The 24,228-nt window shown below is 41.1% G+C and overlaps 2 protein-coding genes across 5 annotated transcripts in view; both read left to right on the top strand.

The window, feature by feature from the left end:
* BRINP2 (BMP/retinoic acid inducible neural specific 2) overlaps positions 1-24,228 on the top strand; it is a 118,450-nt gene that overhangs the window by 73,313 nt on the left and 20,909 nt on the right. The gene's annotated exons all lie outside the window — the stretch shown is intronic.
* Positions 9,462-10,494, top strand: LOC119528026 (protein NDRG4-like). The gene is given in 2 exon segments (XM_037828632.1): positions 9,462-10,352; positions 10,354-10,494. Coding segments are annotated over 2 exon segments (1,002 nt in total). The 5' UTR covers positions 9,462-9,491.

Below are 24,228 nucleotides of genomic sequence, written 5' to 3'. Positions count from 1 at the left end.
GATCCTTCTGATTCCCAGAAGTTTGATAGTCCAATTTGAATGACAGCATACACACAAGATAAATCTTTGGGATGTAGCATCTCAAACAGTAGGAAGAAGGCATTTAATAAATTCTCACTTGTTGATGGATGGATTTGTCCTATGAATGCTATGTCAAAATGAATTCTCAGGATTCCAGTTCAAGATCCCCCCAGGACACAATGATTCATGCCCCAAATTTGCCCATGTCTTTTGGACCTATACTCAGATTCACCACCTTGGCTTGGGAAAAGATTGCAAAGATGGTCTGTGAAAACAAAATGTGAACATGAAAATACACAAGGAATTGAAGGAAGAAGCCAGGAAGGGGATTATTAAGGGGAGATGACAAGATCGATTTTGTTTTCAGATGAGATTTGTGGAGAGATCTTGAGTCAGTCAGGCAGAGAAAAAGAGGATACATTTTGCTTCAAGAAATAATTAATTTTATTCATGAGTGAATTGCTACTTAGAGATGTGTATAGGTAGAAAAGAGTGAGGTAGGCTTCATCTTGAAACTGTCGTGACACAGGTGCAGGGAGACGGGGACACTAGCTAGTCATGCAGTCTTTTTTTTTCCCTCTTCAAGAGAAGAGCTTTATCTGGGTCAGGGATGCTCATTTTTTAAGAAATAAATCCAACTTCTGCCACATTTCTCCCACCTCAGGGCTTCCCACATCTCCCACAAAAAATATTTCAGAACAGCAAGTGGCACATGGCCTGGGGTTTATTCACACTGCACACATTTGTTGAGCTTCTGTGTGCTCAACTGCTAGGGTCACAGCCATGACTGAGACATGGCCCAGTCCTCGGGGAGCTTTGCCCTCAAGGAAGAGCCATGTGAGCAAGTGACTGTAAGTGGGGTGAGGCTTGTGAAGGGGTGAAAAGCGCTGTGTGTTAATGTTTGGTTCCCATGTCAAACACCCTTCTTCCTTTCTGGGGTTAAAAACAGGCAAGTCTGCACACAAGTTGCTGAAGGCAAGTAGGGTAGATTTATTACCATAAATCTGGGTTGGAGATGAAGGGTTGGACCTGAGTCTGAAATAGGGATTCCAGTTCCTATGAAATCATCCACCCCCAACTCGAATTAAAGACAACTGGATCCTGTTTGTCCATCTGACTGATTTACTCAATCCTAAGGGAAGCAACAGGGGAAGACATCGCTAGAGGTTGGGGAGGGGGGTGTGCAGGTGGCCCCAGGTGGCTCTACCAAGTGAGTGAATTATGAGGAGAAGGAAACAACCAGAGGATAGTGTCCACTTGAGGGCACATATGTTCAAGAGACACCAAGAACCAAGAAAGAGCCTTTGTAACCAGGGATCTTAATACATCGACTTTTTATGTTGTTGAAGCATGGATCAGAGGGGAGCAGGCTCCCACCAATTTCCCTAATTTTCCCACAGGAAGAAAGGATCAAGGGGGTGAAGGAAATAGATGGTTCTAATAGGGCAATGGAGTTGGCTAAAGTTTCTGTTTAAGTTAGAGAAAGAAAGCAAAGGATCCCCTTTTATTATGAAATGTTAATAGCATTAATAAAAACTAGTAGCTAGTGTATATTGAGTGATTTTCATAGGCCCAATATTTTACTAAGGCTTTGTATACATTAATTCATATTATTCTTATAACAGCTCTATGATGGAGATACTATTGGTATACCCATATTTACAGATGAGGACATTGATTTTTAGTGGCATTTAAGTCACACAACTGGTAAGCTGTAGAGCCAGCACTCAACCCATAAAATAGGGAACCTGACTATCAAATGGTTACTATTGAATCATATAGATCATCTGAGGCTGGGAGAGAAATGGTGCCTCCAATTGGAACTATCTGGGCTTTTTTGCCCTCCCACGCTTCCCTTCAGCATCCCTGCAGATCTGTGAGCTACAGAAGATGGGCCTCAGGGCTGGAGGGTGGTTCATCCATTCAGGGAACCTGTTTTCTTCTGTATCACCAGAGCTCTCCATCTGCACTTGGGCTCTGGGGACCCTGAGTGGCAGAAAGCCTTCCAATGAATTTGCAGATCACTGCCAAATCTTCCTGAAACAGTTCACCCACAGCAAATTCTGTCTGTGTCGACTTTGCACTACTGCTGTGTTTCTACAAGGATGTAGTCAGTGTAAATTGAACTTCTGTAAATTGAATTCTCTACTGAGAGGACACGATGCCACTTTGGAGATGAAATATCTTATTTTTTCCTGGTAATGGCTTATAAAAATTCAGTGTTAAGTAAATCCCTGGCCTCAGACTTTAGGATCAGGTACTATTGACCTATAAACACACATATCCACTGGAAATGTCTTATATTTCAAGGAATATTTTCATAAAGCCAGAAGAAACCTTTGGTGTTGTAAATCACCTCTGTTTATTGGGATACTTGTAATGTGGATTTTCTTTTTTTACAGTGACAAGATTGGTGTATGTTTAGGGACCCTCCCACTTACCTTTGCGTCCACAGCATTCTTTGGAAAGGTCTAGAGGCTGGGACTCTCAAGTCAGTCTCAGGATTTGTGGGTACAGCTCTGGGCAGCTAAGGGATAACACATGGGGCATGTTTTGGGGAAGGTGCAGGAGTCAGGCAGAACTCCCACTGTGGGGTACTCCCTTCTGCACCTGTTTAATTCCCCTTGGTTCTGCCACCTTGCTTGGTTCTCCAGTGTGCCTAGAAATTTTCCTCTTTTCCCCTTTCCCCTGCAAAGAACAAACAAGCTCTGAAAGTCAGAATGAGTCAGAGTGAACAAGAAATCTTACTGGCCATGGGTTCCCCTGATGGGAGAAATGAGGTTGCCCAAACCAGCACGGCACCGCGCCGTTTGTTAGGAGCCCTGGTGCCTGGGGGAATTCACGTCTTCCTTGTGCACCAGGAGAGCCAGTGTCTCACCTGGGGACATGCTGGTGACGGAGGAGGGACAGGAAGGAAGACTCTTTGGGGAGTGAGTTCTCCTGAATCCACCGAGGCATGTAAACACCTAACGATCCCTCGACATGGGCTCCATAGAAGGTTTACTAGTAACAGAGGTAAACTTTAGCACATTAAGCCAGCCTCTTGCTCGGCTGGTTCTGTGTATGTTCTAAGTTGTGAAGCTAATAAAGAGGGCACAGAGAGAGGAGGCTGTACAAGTCCTTGAACATTGGCCTGTTTATCTAGAAACTCACGCTCAAGTGGGGCTCGATGGAAGAAATGTGACTCTTAATGCTGGTAACACATTCTTTGGCATTCTGTGTGCACTAAGCAGGGCTGGGTACATTTTTATGCCTGCATATCACAGCCAGGCCTGAAGAAAAAAACAAAAATCCTGAGCTCCACGGAGCAGAAGATGTGTTGGTCCCGCAACAAAAGGCCAAAGCAGAAAAGACATTTCTCATGTGTAAGAAGTCTAACAACATGGGATGGTTTATCGGAACCAAATGATGCCAGAATCTGTGAAGTAAAAGGAAACTTGAAAATCCTCTGTTTCCCCTGCAATATGGACAAACACTGCACAAATCCCCACCCAGGTGTCCAGCCAGCCTTGGATTGAGCAGTTCCAGTCATGAGGTGTTCACAGAAGCCAATTTCTGTTGAACAGCCCAAAATGTCATAAAGATCATTCTGAAAGGGAATCATAGTGTTTCTCCCCACAACTTCTGCTTATTGGTCTGGCTCTGCTTTCTTTTATTTCTCAAGAATAAGCCTAAATGCTTCTTTTTCACCACAGGCCTCTGGACATGTGAAGACGGTTGTTATCACTATATAACTTTCCTCCAGAGGTTCTTTTCTCTTTCCCCTCCTCTCACATTCTCTCTCAAGCTGGCCTTTTTTTAATTTTTTATCCCCAACTCTCCCTGTGGTGGTTTGAAGCTGCATGTACCCCAGAAAAACATGTTCTTAAATTTAATCCATCCTGTGGCTGTGAACCATTGTTAAGTAGGACCTTTTCATGAGGCTACTTCAGTTAAGCTGTGACCCACCTCAATCAGGATGTGCTTAATCTTTTAACTGGAGTCCTTTACAAGAGAATGAAACTAAGACAGAGAAAGCCACAGAAGCAAGAAGCTGAAAGCAACTCAACCTGAGAGAGAAGAGAAAGACCAGCAGATGCCTCCGTGTGACTTGCCATGTGACAGAGGAGCCCAGGATCACTGGCAGCCAGTCTTCCAGGAGGAAGCATTGCTTTGGTGATGCCTAGACTTGGATATTTTCTCACCCTTAGAACTGTGAGTGAATAAATTCCCATTCTTTAACCTGACCCATTTCATGGTATTTGCTCTGAGCAGCCTAGGAAATGAAAAGAGACTTCTTTTCCATATTTCTTCATAAATAAAATATAAGAAATTTATTTTGACATAAAGTTTTTTCTTGTACCAATTCAGGCTTCTAGGGAGCTTGCTCACCTTTCAGAGTACTCAAGAATTTTGTCATGGATCAATATCAGTTCATCGATCCAGAGTTTCTAAGATCAGGCGCTTTCTTCTCTTCAGACTTCCATAATTCCTCACTGCTATGTGGTTCTCAAAGATTAGCAATAGTGGTTTTAGGTCATAGGCAAACCTCAGGAATTGGTGTGATTGTGCTCTGGAACTGAAGCACCAGTGCTTCCAGAAAAGTTGGAAATGTGTACTGGGCTTGTGTTGACAGAATTCTTGTTTCTTTAAATTCAAGTTCAATGTAAGAAAAAAAAAATCATTTTTTTCCTCATCTTCTCAAAGAACTGCATCCATCTCCTATTTGGTTTGATTTTACAGTCCTAGATTTAGTTTCATTATAAAATAATGTCCTACTACACTTGTTTGTATCTCCTATTTCTTTTGTAGTATTTCTTGGTCTCGCTAGTCACCACACTGCTTTAACCCTCTCCTCTTCATCATTCGCAACCAAATTGTGTGGCTTCCATCTCAGGAGCATCATATGAAGCCAGACTCTTCTCTTCTATATCATTCTGTACCACTTGGACTTTCCTCTCTTCCCCAGAGCAACTTGCCTGAAAACTTCTGTTGGCCCGTCTTAACCCAAAGAATAAAACCCCAACCCATTTTCTTAGCATGAAAGTCTGTTTAAGATCTACCCATTCACTCCTTCAACAAATATTTGATAAATACTGACCCTGTGCCATTGATTGTGTCCCACCATTTCTTTCTTCTGGTCCTTTGTCCAGTTCCACAGAACATCTCCGGCTTCACCCAGACACAGAAGGCTCTTTAGAGCCCAGGTCTTTCCATATCCTAGTGCCTCTTCCTGCAAAGCTCTTTCCATTTCCTCTGCCTGCTGAGCTCCTATTTACCTTTCAAATTCATTTAAATATCACCTCCCTATGAAGTCTTCTTTGATTCCTTTAGGAGACTTAGTCACTCCTACCTTAGATTCCCTATCACTCTGTTCATATTTTTGCTATAGAAATTGTTAGACCATATATATTTGTTTGTTTGTTTGTTTATCTCTCTTTTTGCTCTTCACTTGGGAATGAGCTCCTTCAGGTGAGGAACATGTCTTATTTCATCTTTATGTCTCCAGTTCTCAGCACCATATCTGGTACATGTACAGACATAGTAAGAGAATTAAACCACTCTCTGAGAGTGAGGTTTCCTGGGGATGAATTAACTAAAGCAGAAAGCAGTATTACATAGTGGATGATATTCCAGGCCCTAGATTTAGACTGCCTGGATTTAAATTGCAGTTCTGCTCCTTCTAGCTGTGTGACTATGGGCTAGTTATTTTGTCTCTCTGAATGTCATCAGCAAAATGGGTAGAAAATTAGTACTTTATTTTTAGGATTATTGTGGTGACAATTAAAAACCAGATTTAGTTTACTTCAATATAAAATGCATATTCTTTTTTGTGAAGGGTTTCTCAAGAGTAAATATAGAAAACAATAGAGTCAGAAATCTGAAGATTAGAAAGGGAAAATGAAGGGAGAAATTAACTGGGAAAAGGCAAGAAAGAAGAGGCAGTGTTACTCTATCAAACTCTTTCTACTGCACTCTCCATACATGAATCATCTTTATCACTTAAAATATGCATACTGCTCTCCTTAACTGTAGCCCGAGTTGATCTATCCATTGATTTTACAGTTATAGATAGTTCAAAATAAATCCGTAACAGTGACAGTTTCTTTCCCTGTAGAGCAACATCCCACAGCACAAAAGTCAAGGCCCCAACACCAACACTATCACTCATCTAGGCCAGAAGAGAGTCCCCATATAGGAATGCTGCTGAGCCAAGATGAAATGGGAGCATGGCTGTTTAAGCACATGGATAATTAAAGTGGGTAATTGAAAGGGACCCCTATCCAGAAAGCCAATAAAATCAAGAGTTGAGATTACTTTGCTAGACCTAAAATATTTACTATCTGGCCCTTTATGAAAAAAAATTTGCCAAACCCAGGTCTACCAAACCATGGAGAGGCTCCAAATGGGCCTCCAACTCTCCTTCTACTCCCATTTCCTGTTAGCCAAGCTGTTAAGAGCCCACAACTGCTGGGACAGAGAGCTGGCTGGCTGAAGACTTAATTGTCCCTTGTGCTTCTAAAGACCAAACTGTTTTAACATCCAGACTATGCTACTACATCATGAATCTGTGATTTTCATTATCTGCAGTCTTTGTCACTAATCCAAACTAGTTGTTCAGTCAATAAAATAAATTCTCTACCTTGGAATATTAAATTTTGCATAACTATGTATAAATACATAACTATTGATTTCTCAACAAAAAAATTAATATACTTATTTAATCACTGAAAACACAAATCCACATAAGAAATTATATTTTAGGGTACTTACTGCATGCAAAATTTAACACAAATGTATAGACTTTGATGATAAGCAATATGCACATTGCTATTCTTTCTCCTTTAATAATTTTTCTATCCTTGGGATTAAAGATGTTTTTGCAAATCTTGGAACAAAACCAGAAACCAATAGATTTCTTTGCTTTGAGTCAGTCAAAGCTGAAAATGTAGCATCACATAAATAAATAGTTGAAAACAGTAATAAAAACTTCATTGTCTTGTTGTGGAGCTCTGAGTAACTTGTCTTTGCATTTATCCAAAATTGAATTACAGACATTGATTTAAATATTAATTGTAATCCTAAATCTAAAGATAATTGTGTTAGCTCTTCTTCTTCGAAGTCAGTGAGTTTACTATTTTGGTGATTTGTAAAAGGATTAATTATCCATAAATTTCCTGAATGCAAGTCTTCTGGTGGATAACAGTCACTGAACATTTCAGAAAGTCCTTCCAGGTGTTCAAAAATAATGCCTGTGATGCTTTTTATATTTAAGTCTGATGAGTTTGAGAATTCAGAAAATGAAGGCAACATGTCATAGTCATTCTCTTGTGTACGCTTCAACCATATTTTTAACTTTTTCTTAAATGTATCAATTTTATTATACAGAATGAAGAAAGTAGGCATAGTGCCTTGTAGACTTAAATTTAATTCATTTATAAGTGAAAATATATCTAATAAATAGGCCAGTTTTGCAAACCATTCCTCATCATGAAACTGCTTGGCCTAGTCTGAATGCTTTTGATTTTTTAAAAATGTCTAATTCATGTTATAATTCAAATAATCTTGTTAAAATTTTCCCTCTTGATAGCCAGTGTACTTCAATGTGAAGTGGTAAATTCACATGCTCAGATCCTGTCTTTTCACACAAAATTGTTAGTGTTTGTGAATTTGAGGCGTTGCTCTTAATAAAACTTAAAATTTGTGCTGACTGCAAAAGAATTTCTGTAAACCTGGAGATAACTTTTCTGCTACTAAATGTTCACAGTGAATAAAACAATGTATAAATGCCACTTAGAAAAAGATTACTTTGCTAAATTGGGATACTGTATGGACACTAGCAAGACAGCATTAGAACCTTGTGAATAACACTCTTTTTATCCAATGTATTGGCAGATGAATAATAAAATAAAGACAAAAATATGTAAATAATGGGGGGGGGGTGTTCTGGTTTGCTAATGCTGCCATATGCAAAATACCAAAAATGGATTGGCTTTTATAAAGGAGGGTGTATTTGGTTTCAAACTTATAGTCCTAAGGCCATAAGGTATCCAAACTAAGGCATCAAGAAGGGGATACCATCACTGAAGAATGGCTGATGGTGTCTGGAACACCTGTCAGTTGGGAAGGCATGTGGCTGGCATCTTCTGGTCCCAGGTTGTGTTTCACCTCCTCTCTCAGCTCCTGTGTGTCCTTAGCTTAGCATCTCCAAATGTCCTTCTGCCTGCAACTCCAAGCATCTCTAAGCATCAGCCAGTGTCAGCAAACATCTGGGCCTCTGTCAGCTCTTTTTAAAGGACTCCAGTAAACTAATCAAGACCCACCCTGAATGGGTTGAATCTCCAAGGAAACATTCAGTCAAGAGGTCATACCCTGTGCCGGTTTGAATGTATTATGTCCCCCAAAATGCCGTTATCTTTGATGTAATCTTGTGTGGGCAGTGTTGATTAGATTGTAATTCTTTGAGTGTTTCTGTGGAGATGTGCCCCACCCAACCATGGGTGATGACTCTGATTGGATAATTTCCATTGAGGTGTTACCCCACCCACTCAGGGTGGGTCTAAATTAAATCACTGGAGCCATAAAATGAACTGAAAAACAGAAGGAACTCAGTGCAGCTGTGAGTGACATTTTGAAGAGGAGCTACAGCCAAGAGGGACACTTTGAAGAATGCACAGAAGCTGAGCGAGTAGCTGCAGATGAGAGACAGTTTGAAGATGGCCATTGAAAGCAGACTCTTGCTCTGGAGAAGCTAAGAGAGGACAAACACCTCAACAGCAACTAAGAGTGACATTTTTGAGGAACTGCAGCCTAGAGAGGAATGTCCTGGGAGAAAGCCATTTTGAAACCAGAACTTTGGAGCATACGCCAGCCACGTGCCTTCCCAGCTAACAGAGATTTTCCGGACACCACTGGCCATCCTCTAGTGAAGGTCCCCTTTGTTGATGGACACTTTATGGCCTTAAGACTATAACTTTGTAACCAAATAAACCCCCTTTTATAAAAGCCAATCCATTTCTGGTGTTTTGCATTCTGGCAGTATTAGCAAACTAGAATATACCCTAATCAAAAAGATTAATCAGTCTGCCCCCACAAGATTGCATCAAAGAACATGGCTTTTTCTGGGCGACACAATATATACAAACCAGCACAGGGGGTATAAGGTATGGGATGTTTTGGGTTATTTTTAATTTTTTCTTTATTTTGATGTAATGAAAATGTTCTAAAATTGATTGTGGCAATGAATGCACAAATATATGTTGATACTGTGAGCCACTGATTGTATCCTTTGGATAGATTATATGGTATGTGAATATATATCAATAAAATTTGCATTAAACAAATAGCATTAGAGAGAGCTGACCGCCTCCCACCGAGCTGCCCCCTACTGGTGGGCCCGAGTGACTCAGGTCTTTGCTTTTCCTGGTGGAGGTGGGGATGCTGCCCTCGGCATGGTGCCTGAGTGGTGGGATGGGGAGCATGCTATCGAGATGCCTTTCAGCCTTCTGCACATAGTGATCCGGGGCTCCATCAAGGGGAACTACCCGGCCATCCTTACCTACCATGACGTGGGCCTCAACCACAAGCTGTGCTTCAACACCTTCTTCAACATTGAGGACATGCAGGAGATCACCAAGCACTTTGTGGTGTGTGGCGTCAACACCCCTGGGCAGCAGGTAGGGGCATGGCAGTTCCCTCAGGGGTACCAGTTTCCCTCCACGGAGCCACTAGCCACCATGCTCCCCAGCATAGTGCAGCATTTTGGGTTCAAATACGTGACTGACATTGGAATTGGAGCTGGAGGCTATGTCCTGTCCAGGTTTGCACTCATCTTCCCCTTCCTGGTGGAGGGGCTAGTGCTGGTGAACATCAACTTCAAAGGCAATGGCTGGATCCACTGGACTGCCTCCAACCTCTCTGGCTTGACCAGCACTTTACCTGACACCATGCTATCCCACCTCCTTAGCCAGGAGGAGCTGGTGAACAACACAGAGTTGGTCCACAGCTGCCAGCAGCAGACTGGGAACATGGTGAACCAGGCCAACCTGCAGCTCTTCTGGAACATGTACAGTAGCATCAGAGACATTTACTGGCCTGCAATGGTGCCTAATGCCAAGATGCTCTACTTCCCCGTGACGCTGGTGGTGGGGGGTAATGCACCTGCTGAGGATGGGGTGGTCCTGTGCAATTCCAAACTGGACCCAACCTCCACCACCTTCCTGAAGATGGTAGGTTCCAGGGGCCTTCTCCAGGTCACAGAACCTAGGAAGCTGACAGAAGCCTTCAAATATTTCCTGCAAGGCATGGACTACATGCTCTTGGTTAGCATCACCCAGCTGCACCTACTCATGCACCCGCTCATGGACCTCATCCCTCAGCAGTGCCAGCTCGGTGGACGCCAGCCACGCACAGGCCTGCACCCACATGGAGAGCAACAAGGGCCTGAACCACATAACACCGTGGAGGTGTCTGTTGAAGCTTTGGGCCCATTGAAGATGCCCACCCACCCGCTTCCCTCATCCACTCACCATCCCACTGCCATACTTGAGCCTGCTCATTTTCCCTTTAGCTTATTTTTGCACATGGGGAGGAAATGGGGTTAATTCTCCTTTTTTTTTTTTAAAAAAAGAGAGATTCATCATAGATGCTGCAGCAGAACAGTCTCCAGTTGGTTTGAGGGACTTCCTTCCCCTCACTACCCCCCAGTTCACTCAATGTGTTAATTTGGCTGAATTAAACCTTCTCATCCAACTCCCTATCACCCAAACACAGACAGGCGGGTGTGGGCACAGGAAGGAAGGAGATTAGCTAAGGAAAGAATTGGAGTCCTTCTATGGCTAGGATCTGGGATAGTATCCAAGATGCAGGATACAGCATGGCTAGGAAAAGCCTTGGGCAGGCAGGTTTGAGTATGGGTAGGGTTTTTAGGGGGCAGTTGGTGCTGAGACCCACGAAAGCCAGCAATCAGCAGTGGAGAACACTGGTTGGAGAGGAGCCCTGGAGCTCTGAAGAACCCTACCCCAACCTCCTCCACCAAGCACACCAGTCACAAACTTCAAAATGATCAAAAAAGAGATGGAAGACAGCAGTGAAAATGGAAGGGTTGTGGAGAAGGTAGGATGTGTGTGGGGTGTTCTGAGGCTGAGAGAACACTCATATCTATGTTCCTCTGTACACATCACCCCCCGCTCCCATCACCTTAAGCCACTACTAGACAGTTTAGAGCCTGGTGGAGTCTTAGTCTGTCCCAGTTCTGTTCACTTTTGTGCTTCCTTTTAATGTTGAATGAGACTGTTTGAAAAGCTGATAGAACTAATACCATTTACTATAGTTAGTGCTACAAATTTTGGAATTTTTTTCCCTGTGTTCTTTCAGGTGAGATATCTATAAATGTCTATACATTTATAGATACCTTTTCCGTCAGAGGTAGTCTCTCCTTTCCTTGGTCAAGGTGAACTTTTAATGGAGTTCCTTATTTTCCTTTCTGTAGAAAGTGAAGACCCTAATTTTGTGTATTCTGGTGGCTAATGTCATGAGACTTTGAGATGAGAAAATGTAAAACAAATAAAAATCCTTGTCAATGTAGAGAGTTAACTGTGCTGAAAAAACTAACAAAGAAACTAAGAAGAAGGAGAAAACCTGATAGCATTAGAGTAGGCTAATTGCTGGAACAAATAGTCCCCAAAGTTCAATGACTTATATGCCAAAAGTTTACATTTTCTTCACATCACACTCCAGTGCAATTTACTGGGAGGGTGAGCGGGAGATTGCATCATGAAATCGTTCAGAACCGAGACTCCTTCCACCTAGTCAGCCTGCCATTTATTAGGGCCTCAAAGTGTTCTGCTGGATCCTGGCAGACAAGGAAAGAGAGAGAGAGAATGGAAGATTTCATGAGAGGTTTTATAGGCTAGGCCTCGGTTCATTTTCCATTGGCCAGAGCACAGTCACATGACTACACTTAAATGCAAAGGAGATTGGGAAATATTGTCTATCTGTGAGCCCAGGAAACAGTTTAGAGATCAAGTTTCCAGTCTCTGCCACAGAATTAGAATTTAAGCAGGAGGTGAAATACAAAGCTCCAAATTCAAGTTCAAAATGTCAACCTCACAAATATAGAATACAGGAAACCTGGCTTGCCTGTGATTCATATGGAAAAACAAAGTCTGGAACTAGAAGGGAATGTGGGCTCTTGGTTGGCCATAAAATTACTGTTAAACAGGAAGTTTTGTCTTTAAAAAATAAATGCAATATTCAGGTACATTAATAAAAGAAATACAGTGTAGGAGAAAGAGTATAGTCTCCCTTCATCTCTTACTTAGCTATGTGCCCTTGGCTAAGATATGTAAAGCATCTGAGCATCACCCAGCTCAGTTGTAAAATGGGACTAAAACTTGTGGTATATATATACCCCTTAACTGATGCCACAAATAGGCTCATAACAAATGATTTAAAACATTAATCATTTATCCTTACTCCTGAATCTGTGGGTTGAATGGGTTAGCTATACTTCAGGCTGCAGTTCTTGGGGAGAGGGTGGTCAGTGTAGAAAAGTGGGGAGTGGGGGATCTTTACTCCAACTGTGTCTAATCTGAGGCCAAGGCTCAGGGAAGCAGCTATAGCCACCTAGGGGAAGCAATTCTCATGGTGAGGCCAGAGACATAAGAGGGAGAGTGAAAATATGTGTTGCTTCTTGGGGCCTTGACCCAGAATTAGCACACTGTCATTTCCACTTACATTCCATTGACCAAAGCAAAGTGACACAGCAAGCCCAATATCAACAGGCGGCAGCAATAGGCTCCAACCATATAAGTGAGCGATACTGCAAAGTCATATGTCAAAGGGCATTCTAATACAGGTGAGAGTGACAATTCAATCTACCACACATTTGTAAGATCGTGGCATTGATTTTAAAAATATATGCAAAGCACCTAGTTCCCTGCCTGGCAACACAGGGCCTCAGAAAATAGAAACTACAATGGTGGTTGTGATGATGATAATAATATATTCAGATCAGTGTACTCTGGGTGGCTCAGGGTGCATTCAATTTTAGTTGCCATCTTTAAAAAGAAATGCATTGGCAAACTAGATTGCAAGCAGAGATGGGTGAACAGGAGGGCCTATGGATCTGGAAACTGTGTTTAAGGAACTGTGCCAGTTTGGATGTATTATGTCCCCCGAAATGCCATTATCTTTAATGCAGTCTTGTGTGGACAGGAAACATATTGGTGTTGATTGGGTTGGAGACTTTTGATTGGATGTTTCTGTGGAGACGTGATCACTCAGCTGTGGGCAGGATCTTTCATTGGATGGTTTCCTTGGAGGCATGGCCCTGCCCATTCAGCATGGGCCTTGATAGTTCACCCGAGCCCTATGTAAGCTCAGACAGAAGGAGTGAGCTTGCTATAGCCAAGAGGGACACTTTGAAGAATGCATGGAAGCTGAGAGAGGAGCTGAAGCTTACAGAGACATTTTGGAAATGGTCTTTGAAAGCAGACTTTTGCTCCGGAGTAGCTAAGAGAGGATAAATGCCCCAAGAGCAACTGAGAGTGACATTTTGGAGAGAAGCTGAAGCCTAGAGAGGAACGTCCTGGGAGAAAGCCATTTTGAAACCAGAACTCCGGAACAGATGCCAGCCAGATGCCTTCCCAGCTAACAGAGGTTTTCCGGACACCATTGGCCATCCTCCAGTGAAGATACCCAATTGTTGATGCATTACCTTGGACACTTTATGGCCCTAAGACTGTAACTGTGTAACCAAATAAACCTCTTTTATAAAAGCCAATCCATTTATGGTGTTTTGCATTCCAGCAGCATTAGCAAACTAGAACAGGAACTAAAAATATTTACCCCAAAGAAGGGTATCCGATATAAAAATTAAATGCATCCATGTGCCAGAGTTGCTCTACCATTGAAAAAGGAATAAACTTGTTGGACAATGGAAGGAACTGCTAGTCTGTGGGAATTTTCTTGGAATCAAGTAGAAAATGGGAAGCCCCTGCAGGCATTTGAAGGGGAGAAGTATGGCATGGGCTGTGCTGTCAGCTTCCTGAGCAAAAACAAGCACTGTGGGAGGTGAACAGAGTAATTTTCTCCATTGTTGAACAGATGATCTGTGGGGGAGCAGGATGGAAGATCAGGGCAGAACTGGGGTCTCTGTGCCTGGGCAAACACAGGCCTTAGCTACCTCTTCTGTTCTTTCTGGTCTCATAGATTCATTGGTCCTTCACTCCAACATGTCTGTTGTAATTCATGTTGATTCTACAGTCACACCAGTGTCAGTGCCCTCTCCATGCTCCAGAACCCCACCAGGGCAGTGTGGGACTCACCAAACAGTGATCTCTTCCTCTTTCCTCAGGCTTGAATCTCCCCTTCCCATTTCTCCAATCAGCCTTAATTAAACTGTTTGAAAGCTGCAGCTTGATTTTAATTAGAGCAAAATTGGTAAGATTAGAATGAAATTGGCCAATCATTGTGTATGGGCCGTTGTTTGAGAACACAGCAGGCTGCTAAATTGCCTCCATGCCAGGCTTCTTGAGTTCTTGCAGACAGGGAGAGGGGCCAGCTACTGGAGCAATGGGGAGGACTGGCCGCAATTCTGCTTTTTACCTTCTGGAATTGCAGGGGTCAAGGTATTACTTTAACCAAATGATTCCCAAATTGAAGTCTCCTGCCTGTAGGTTTCCCCCAGCCCCAGTGGTAAACTGGGCAAAGGAATTATCGGGGAAGTCTGACAAAGGTGTTTGGTGGTCCCTGAATTTGAGCTCAGAACCTGAATGAAGGCAGAAAATCATTCATAGGATCATCTAGGTTCTGGTCATATTCTGCCACTAATCAACTGAGATTTGGGTCAAGTCACTTCTCTTGGTTTTTGTGTCTCTTTGTTTGTAAACATCTAAAAAGCTAATAGTTGAGTAATGGTATCTCCTCTCCTGTTCTCCAGAGGTCCTTATATGGATAAAATAGTTTGGCATGTGTGAAAACTAAAACAAACAAGCAAGCAAACAAACAAACCCTAAAGGAAAGCTCTACACCAGCATAAGAGATTACAATTTTTATTATCATTTCTTTTTATAGTTCAGATTAATCATGTCTTATTCATTATAGCAGTAATGGTTCAAACAGCCAAATACATTACAGTAATCTGTTGTTGAGATAGAAATCTCCTGAGGATTTGATGGGTCTAGAAATACTACCCTCTGTGTGGGAGCCAAAGCATGATATATCTCAAAGCCCCTAAATTGTCCAGCTAGAAAACATGAAACCACCTTAGCTGAGTCACTGAGGTAAGTAACTTGCATCCTTCAATGTATATGTTGGCTTTAGTTATTCTCATTCAATAAATTTTTGAAGATGAAGAATGCAAGCCATATGAAAAGAAAAAAAAATATATATATACATATATATATATATGTCAATCTCTTAGGTTGGAGGATTGAGTTCTGTGATGGGACCTGTGGCCCTGGATGTAAAATATATTGGTAGAAGGCCAAAGAAAGAGATGCTTCTTCCTTATGTCTGGAACTCTTTAGGAAAATCAGCAGCATAATACCCAGTGGTGCTTATTGAGACTCCTAATGTCAAATTGGCAAGTCCCCAGCTAGTCAGGGAAAGGCAACTTTGCCAGAAAAAGGTGCGCTCTAACAACAAAGACACTTGAATTTATCCAGAACCTGTTGGTATGTGAGAAATTGCCCCATGGGTCATTGGTTGACAGTTTAGGAAGACAAAGTCACAGGAAAAATGAAAAGAAAACTATTCTTGTACCTGACTTAGGGCCAATCCATCTTTTTTGCTCCAAAGTTCTTAAAAATTTTATTTAATAACCTGTCCTGCATCTTCATTTTTCAAGAAAAACCATACATACTTTTCCTACAAGTGTGGTCCCACCCAAAACAACTGTTTGGAGAATAACTCACTCTCTTTTAGCACAGCTGTCCATTTTAGCACTAAAAGCTGGGGTTCCCCCAAAAGGAGAGGTTATTGCAAATAAATCATGATAGTTTCCACTTTTTGCCATTGTTTGCAGAATGGTGTTTGGAGCTGGGCATCCTGGACTCTACTACAAACTGCCTTAAGTCTTATCTCCACTCGCAGGGAGTCCTAGATCTTGTTCAGAGAAACACTGCCTGAGTGAGCAGGTGATGATTGGTTAGCTCTGCAGGAAGCAGCATTGATTCCCTCCCCTGTAAACCCAGACTGGAATCTAACTCAGGAGGAATAAATGGTTCCAAGCAATCGGAACACACTAACACTGAAATAGGGTGGTGCAAGTCTGCAGGGGTGCCTGGATGTGGTGTGGAGAGAGGGCTGCATGTTCAGGATCCAGGGAATGTGTCTTTCCAAATGACAGCCATATCAGTGGCTTGGAATTGGACCTGAGCTTGCTTCCCACACAGAGATGGAAAGATGAAAGGTCTGTTCGAAATTTGGGAGCAGAATAATCAGGTTGTGAGCACAAGGTCTCAGCACAACCATCCACAGAGATTTCAACGTCGTTGAGGTATAGTTTTGTTTCTGTTTTCAACTATGGATTTTTTAAAAAATACTCTCTCTCTTAAGGCTTCATAGGCAGGGAGGGAAGCTTCTTGGGTGATAACACTTCATGGGGGTCAGATCAAAGTTCTCAGTTTACAAGCCCGAAAAATAGTGCGTCGGTGTGCAGATGCTAGGAACAGTACCTGGGATGGAAGAACCCAGCTGTGCTCTTTCCGGGTCTCTCATCATTGGGAGCTGTGGTACCCTGCAGGGTGATTCTTACTGGCAGATTTTCTGTTGACCTTGTGTAAGGCAAAGGAACACAGCGCTGCAGGGTGGCTGGTGACATTAGAATCAGTAGTATGACTTGGAGGCATCGCTTTTTATTTACATCTTTTGAATTAGAAATTCCTTGTAGCCGTTTAATATTCTTGTCTGAGACCCTTTTGCCTCAAACCCAGAGCAGGCCTGGTCCCAAAGCCCCATAGAAGCTCCTGTTGCCTGAAGCTTGGCAAAGCTGTGGTTGAACTCGCCTATTGCAGGGCCCCTTTGGATTCTGGGAAGTTCTTTAAACTCATGTACAGCCAGAAGCATCGCTTACTGGTAATTTTGACATTAGTGTTAGGCAGTTTGAGGCAAAGATGACTATGATCACTTAAGAATGTGTGTGTGTGTGTGTGTGTGTGTGTGTGTGTGTAATCTTGAGTTATACCTAAAATATTCTGACTGTTGGTATGTTTGGCTGATATAATGCACAGAGGCTTATACTTCCAGTCTAGACTATTTCTTCCCTAGACTTTGTTTCAGTTGTTATTAATGGTTTTATGGTTATGGAAACCCTTTGACAGAAATATAATATATATGGTTCTCTCGAGTATAATCTGAAACATGCTTTGAAAATTGGCCTAAACTCCCGTGATTACAGCGGTTAGCTGAAGCATCCTTTTGAAATGCTGTATGAATACCTTTTGCAAGCAAAATCCACATTGAAGAGCTCTGTTTACCTTTTCATTTAACCCATGAGCCCTTAATGGCCTCTGCTGTTCTAAGAGCACTTTCCATAGGGGCTACACTACTGTTAGAAATGTTTGCTTTCTCACACTGTTTACTGTGTAACAAACACAGTGGGAGAAGATTTTAGGACAAATGGCTAAATTGAAATGGAGAGTTTCTTGATGTCTTAATTGAAACAAAGATGATGGCTTAATTGAAGCCGTGTATATTAATATAATTGATATATGGAAAACATCCTTTTCCTAGAAAAAGAAAAAGTCTTCATTATTTTATTACAGGAAAAAAAACTACTAAAAAATCAGAAATGAACACTTATTCTTTGAATAGCTGAGGCTGCCTTCCAGTATTGACCTCTGAGGTTTTCTGATCCTGGAAAGAACCAGGTCAATAAGTTCTATAAGCACATTTTTTTTTCCCACCACTTTTTGGTTCAAATTCCATTCACAGATGCTTCCCCTATTGTTTTGTTTTAATGAAGGGCCCCAACCGGCAGAGAAAAAACTTAGTAGAGTAGGAGAGAAAACCACGGGAACCTTCAGAGGCTGAACAGTCCTGCAGTCAAGGCCCAATTCCAAGTTGACACCCCACTGTAGTGTATGAGAGTGGGTTTTGCATTTGTGTGTGTTTGTGTTTCACAAATATAATCCTTAACCATATGCACTGTTCTTTCTCCAATGAAATTCATTCTTTCTCTTTCCCTCTCCCTCTCCATACTTCCTCCCTTTCTCTCTTCAACACACACACACACACATGAATGCACATACACTTACACACACACTTCCACTCATAAAACCACAATTGACCCTTTGAGTTTCTCAGGCAGAGGAGGTATAGCACAGTGGTAAAGAGTGTGGATCCTGGAGCCATACAGCCTGTGTTTAAATCTTGACCCTGCCACCTGCTGGCTGTTAACCTGCTGGGCAAATTAATGTATTTGTGCCTCAATTTCCTCATTCATAAAATGAGGCTAATTATATTTCCCCTCTTATAGAGTTGTTTTGGATATTACATTAGTTAATAGTTATAAGGCGCTTGGAATGCCTAGCACATTTCTCATTAAATGTTAGCCATTATTTTTTATTAGTAGCTCATAAAAAGGCTTCCTATGACAGTATCATTCACTTTTCTAGGTCATTTGTTATTCTGTGTTATGAGTTCCTGGGTGGCCATGGGAACAATTCCTCTCATGCATCCCAGTGTACAGACCTATTTTCTCTGGATCTCAATTTCTCCTCCCACAAATGGACATACTGGAACTGCCTTAATCCAGAAACATTTTGCTGTGATAAAAATATTGTACTATATTTCAGAAATGTTTTATGCAGATAATTAAGGAATGAAATGTACTGGATAGTAAACATATTTTTGTTAAAAGATAGTAAACGTTTTTGATATAGTCGTGCAATGGAATATTACCTGACCATAAAAAGGAATGTAGTTCTGATAAATGCTACAGTGTGAATGAACTTGAAAATATTGTGTCAAGTGAATGAAAAGACCACATGTTGCATGATTCCGTTTATGTGAAATAACCAGAATAGGCAAATCTCTAAAGACAGAAGGTAGACTAGTGGTTGCTTAGGACTGGGAGTTGCAGGTAGATGGAGAGAAAAGGGGATGAGAGCTGAATTGTACATGGTTTCTTTTGGAGGTAATGGAAATATTCTAAAATTGACTGTGATAATGGTTGCACAAATCTGTGAATATACTAAAAAGTTGTATTTTATACTTTAAATGTGTGAATTGTATGGTATGTGAATTATATTTCAATAAAGCTTTTATAAAAAATAAGTTAGTAAGAATTTTTTAAAATATTTTAAATATATTTTTAAAATATGGGATATTTTTAAAATATGGGATTCTTGGTAGTGGTGTTATTTGCTGTCCTTAGTAGTATATTGTATTGTATGACATGTTATTTTTCTTTTTATCATTTTTTCTTATTGCTAAAAAAAAAAAAAACAAAACACAGTTTTTCTTGTAGTAATCAGTATGTTCAAGTGCTGATTGTAGTGATAAATGTACAACTTTATGATGATACCATGAACAACTGATTGTACACTGTGGATAAATGTATGGTATGTGAATATAACTCTATAAAATTGTAGGAAAATATATATATAGGAGTAGAAGTGTTGGAGAAAACATGATGAGAGGCATGATGCCTCACCAATATGGACTAACTACAATGTGTAAACTCAGAATTGAATCTTAGAACATAGCCTAATGTGGACACAATAATTGTAATAGTCCCTAGATTGTAAGCTCTTACAGCAGTTAACTCTATCCCTGAATTGTAAGGCCTATCTCTAAACTTTGAAATGCTGATCCCCTAGCGTATTACCTGATTGGTCTCTGGAACAATGCATATCTCTGAGACACCTGAAACTCAGAGCTAGAGCTCGGCAGATATGAATGTCAGTATTAGTGCATACAGCCACTGTCAAAAAAAAAAAAGAAAAAAAAAAGCTGAAAAAGAGCCCAGACTTCAATTAGTGATATGAATGAAGCAGGTCTGGTTAAGACCAGGGCAAGCCAGGCCAAAGGATAAAGGTTGAAACTGATTGTGTTTTAAAACTTCAACTTTCATATGAGACCAAGGGAATAGATATCTATTTGGTACAGGATCTAAATTTTCTACACGGTACAACTCTACAGTCGATTTGTTCAAACACCACAATTGCATGGAACTTTGAATAGGAAGTGAGATATGGTAGGTTAGTATAGGCTGCAGTGAAATAGTGACACATCCTAGAGTAATTTGGGCAGATAATAAAAAATATATTTACAGCCTCCCCCTCCCCAGCCCCGAGGATCTGGGGGAAGGTGCGGATGTGTTGGACATCCTCATCTGGACTGGTGTTGATGTTGTCACAAACATTGGGACTGGCGGTTTGATGTGCTGAGCCCTCGAGCATGGGACTTGCCCTTATGAAGCTCATTACCACAGAGGAGAGTCTAAAGGTGTATGTAATGGTGCCTAAGAGTCTCCCCCTGAGTACCTCTTCATTGCTCAGATGTGGCCCTCTCTCTCTCTAACTGAGCCATCTCGACAGGTGAACTCACTGCCCTCCCCCCTACGTGGGACCCGACTCCCAGGGGTGTAAATCTCCCTGGCAATGCAGAATATGACTCCTGGGGATGAATGTGGACCCGGCATCGTGGGACTGAGAGTATCTTCTTGACCAAAAGGGGGATGCAAAATGAGACGAAATAGTTTCAGTGGCTGAGAGATTTCAAATGGAGTCGAGAGGTCACTCTGGTGGACATTCTTATGCACTATATAGATAACACCTCTTAGGCTTTAATGTATTGGAATAGCTAGAAGTAAATACCTGAAACTACCAAACTCCAACCCAGCAGTCTGGACTCCTGAAGACAATTATATAATAATGTAGATTACAAGGGGTGACAGTGTGATTGTGAAGACCTTGTGGATCACACCCCCTTTATCTAGTGTATGGATGAGTGGAGGAATGGGGATTAAAAACTGAAGGACAAATGGGGTGGGATGGGGGAATGATTTGGGTGTTCTTTTTTCACTTTTATTTTTTATGCTTGTTCTGGTTCTTTCTGATGTAAGGAAAATGTTCGGAGACAGATTGTGGTGATGAACGCATAACTATGTTATCATACTGTGGACAGTGGATTGTTTATCATGGATGATTGTATGGTGTGTGAATGTATTTCAATAAAACTGAATTTAATAAAAAAAAATTAGAATGCAGTAAAACACACTTAAGCTAAACTACCTATGGAAAAATAGTGTTGTAGAAACAGCAGTGTAGTATTGATCTGGGTTTTAATCTCGGCTTTGCCACTTACTAACTGTGTGACTTCATGTAAGACCTACCTGGGTCTTAGTTGTTGCTACTGTCACCATCATCGTAGTTGTTTTTAATAGCAGGCGGGGAGACGGAGGGTCAGGACACTAGCTTCATGTTGTGGGTCTGCTACCAGCTTGTTTTATCGCTTTAGGCAAACCACGTACCTTTTTTGTTTCATGGTTTGCTCATAACATGAGAGGATTGGAACGGAGCTTTCCAGCTGGTGTGCATACCTGCTCCTCGGTGTGCTGCACGTGGGTTACGGGTATGTCTATATATTGATCATTTCAGCCCTTGGGCAGTTGGACAAAGTCTGGGGCAAGGCTCCCTTCCCTGGTCTACTCTGATCCAAGTAGACTTATCCATTTATCCTGGATGTATCATTTACAAATAGAATTTTCAATGTATAAGATAATGTGAAAAAGAGCAAATGGTTCAAGCTGTTCTAACAGCCTGACTTTCCCTCTTGTTAGCTGCGCAACATAAGTCAAATTACTTAGCTTTCTGAGCTTTAGTTTCCTTATTTGAGTAGGAATACTCAAAACTATTGATTTGAATAAAATATAGGATCTTCAAGTCTGATGTTGGACATAGGAAGATGAAGACTAAGTAAAAGTGCAAAATTCCAAGATAGTCGCTTCTTTGGGGAATCTTTAACAAAAATTATTGTCAGGCCCCGTGGAGTGGAGTGGAGCTATATGTCATTAACATTTGGGCATAAAGCATACCAGAATCTGAACAAGATTTCTTTAGTCACTGGACTTTGGAGTATGGTTAAAAAAATTGGACAGTCATTGGAAATTGTCCACATCCACTGAAGACAATGTAAGAAGACTCAGACTCAGTTTACTAAATCAAAAGAATATATCAATGGTGCCTTGATTTGTATTTAAAAAAATGTGCAAAAGATGGTTGTGAGTTACATTTTTGTGAAAATCAAATCTAATTTTCACATTTATATGGTATACATGTTCAGAACTGCATTATTTTAATTTCAGATCAATCACTGATTGTGCTTTTATGGATTCTCATTCTATAATATTTTTATCAAGTTGTCAATGATTTGCAAACATCTAAAGGATTAGGAGAGCTGTGATATAAAATAAGTGACTTGGAGAATCACTTATTCATCCATTCAGCAAAAATTTGTTGAACATCTACTATGTGCCAGGCATTTTTCTTTTGCTGGGGATACAGATTTGAATCACACAGAAAAAAAAATCACTGCCCCCATAGAGTTTATATTCTAATGGGGAAGAAAGACAATTTATGTATAAATTGAGCATGGGGACAAAGAATGAGGGAGGGTGCTCTGTTGGATAGGTTTAATGTGATGGTTAATTTTAGGTATCACTTTGGTTAGGTTATGGTGTCCAGTTGTTTGGACAAATGCTGGTCTAGAGGTTGCTGTGAAAGCATTTTGTAGATGGGATTAGCATCTACAATCAATTGACTTTAAGCAAAGGAAGTTGCCTCCGTAATGTTAGTGGGCCTCATTCAGTCAGTTGGAAACCTTAAGCAAAGGACCAAGGGTTCTGGAGAGAAAGAGAAATTCTGCCTCAAAACTACAACATCAAGTCCCCTCAGAACTTCCAGACTTTGGCTTCCCCTATGGATTTTGAACTCAAGACAGTGGCATCACTCTTACTGGAATTTCCAGTCTGCCGACTTGCCCTGTGGATCTCGGACTTGCCAGCCCCCAGCAACTGCATGAGCTAATCCTATTAGTCCTGTTTCTCTGAAGATCCCTAACTAATAACAGATGGTAAAGGAGAGCTTCTATGAAAAGGTAATATTTGGGCAGTCCTGAAGAAAGTGACGGGGAAAGCCATGTGACTCCCAATTTTTGATTTATTGGATTTAATTAAGTTGGGGTCACCTCTATGGTAAGGTTTTCCTTACAGTGAAGGGCTTTGACAATTGTAAAAAACTGTAGAAATTGGAAGAATGTCACTTTTCCTAGCATTCTAATAGGATAAAAATTCTGTTTTAGTTAAGGAAGTCTAAGTGTTAGCCTACCCCAAAGCAGGGATGCCAGGTTCAATGACCCTAAGTTTCTTTTTGGTGATCTGATTTTATGAATCTCATCAACATAATTACCCACTAGTCAAGTAGGGAATACTAGTTCTTATTCAGATAACTAGAAATGAGATCCAGTAACTGCTCTTAATTTTACAGTGGGATTTGAGATAGAATACCCTGTACTTTAATTAAAGTTTAGCACAAAGGAAGTAACTCATCATGTCTTATAATGAACTTACCTGCTTAAATAAATAAAATCACAAACCAGGAATTTTTAAAGACTTCATTGGAACCATGAATTATTCCTCAACTCTCTTGCTTTGTTTCCCTGGTAATATTTGGCATGTACCCCTCCTTGCTATCTTAGTCTCTAGAGTTAGATGAGGGGATTCCATAGCTTCCAAATGAGCATGGATTTTTATTTATTTTTAATTCTTTTATTTTTCTGCAGCCCCATCATTTTTACTCCATGGATTTGGGGGGCAGGTCAGATCAAGGTTTAGCACCATCATGATGAGTAGAGTTGGGATAGGTGAGGAGGTTGTGAAGACTCAATATTTTGTTGCTTCCTAAGACAGTGGAGCTGGTCCTTACCAGTATAATGTGAGATGGTTGAAAGCTCCCTTTTTCATCATGGTTATGACTTCCTAAATTTCATCCCAGGACAAAGACTCCCCTTGGAAATGTGTGCTCTTCAAAATGCAGACGTGTGAGGAACGATTTAAAGAACATTAAAATCCTAGACAAGACAGGAAAGGAACATGGGGCTTCTCAAATTTGGATCCCTCTTATCCCTTTCAGAGATCCATGTTGACATTTTCCCTGGGGTTGCAAAAGAAGTGGTAGCATCTTAATTTGTGTAAAGGCAGAGTCACACCCAGCTGCC

Source organism: Choloepus didactylus, chromosome 2, assembly GCF_015220235.1.
Source record: "Choloepus didactylus isolate mChoDid1 chromosome 2, mChoDid1.pri, whole genome shotgun sequence".
NCBI classification, from domain to species: Eukaryota; Metazoa; Chordata; class Mammalia; order Pilosa; family Megalonychidae; genus Choloepus; species Choloepus didactylus.
This window is presented reverse-complemented; position numbering and strand designations above follow the sequence as displayed.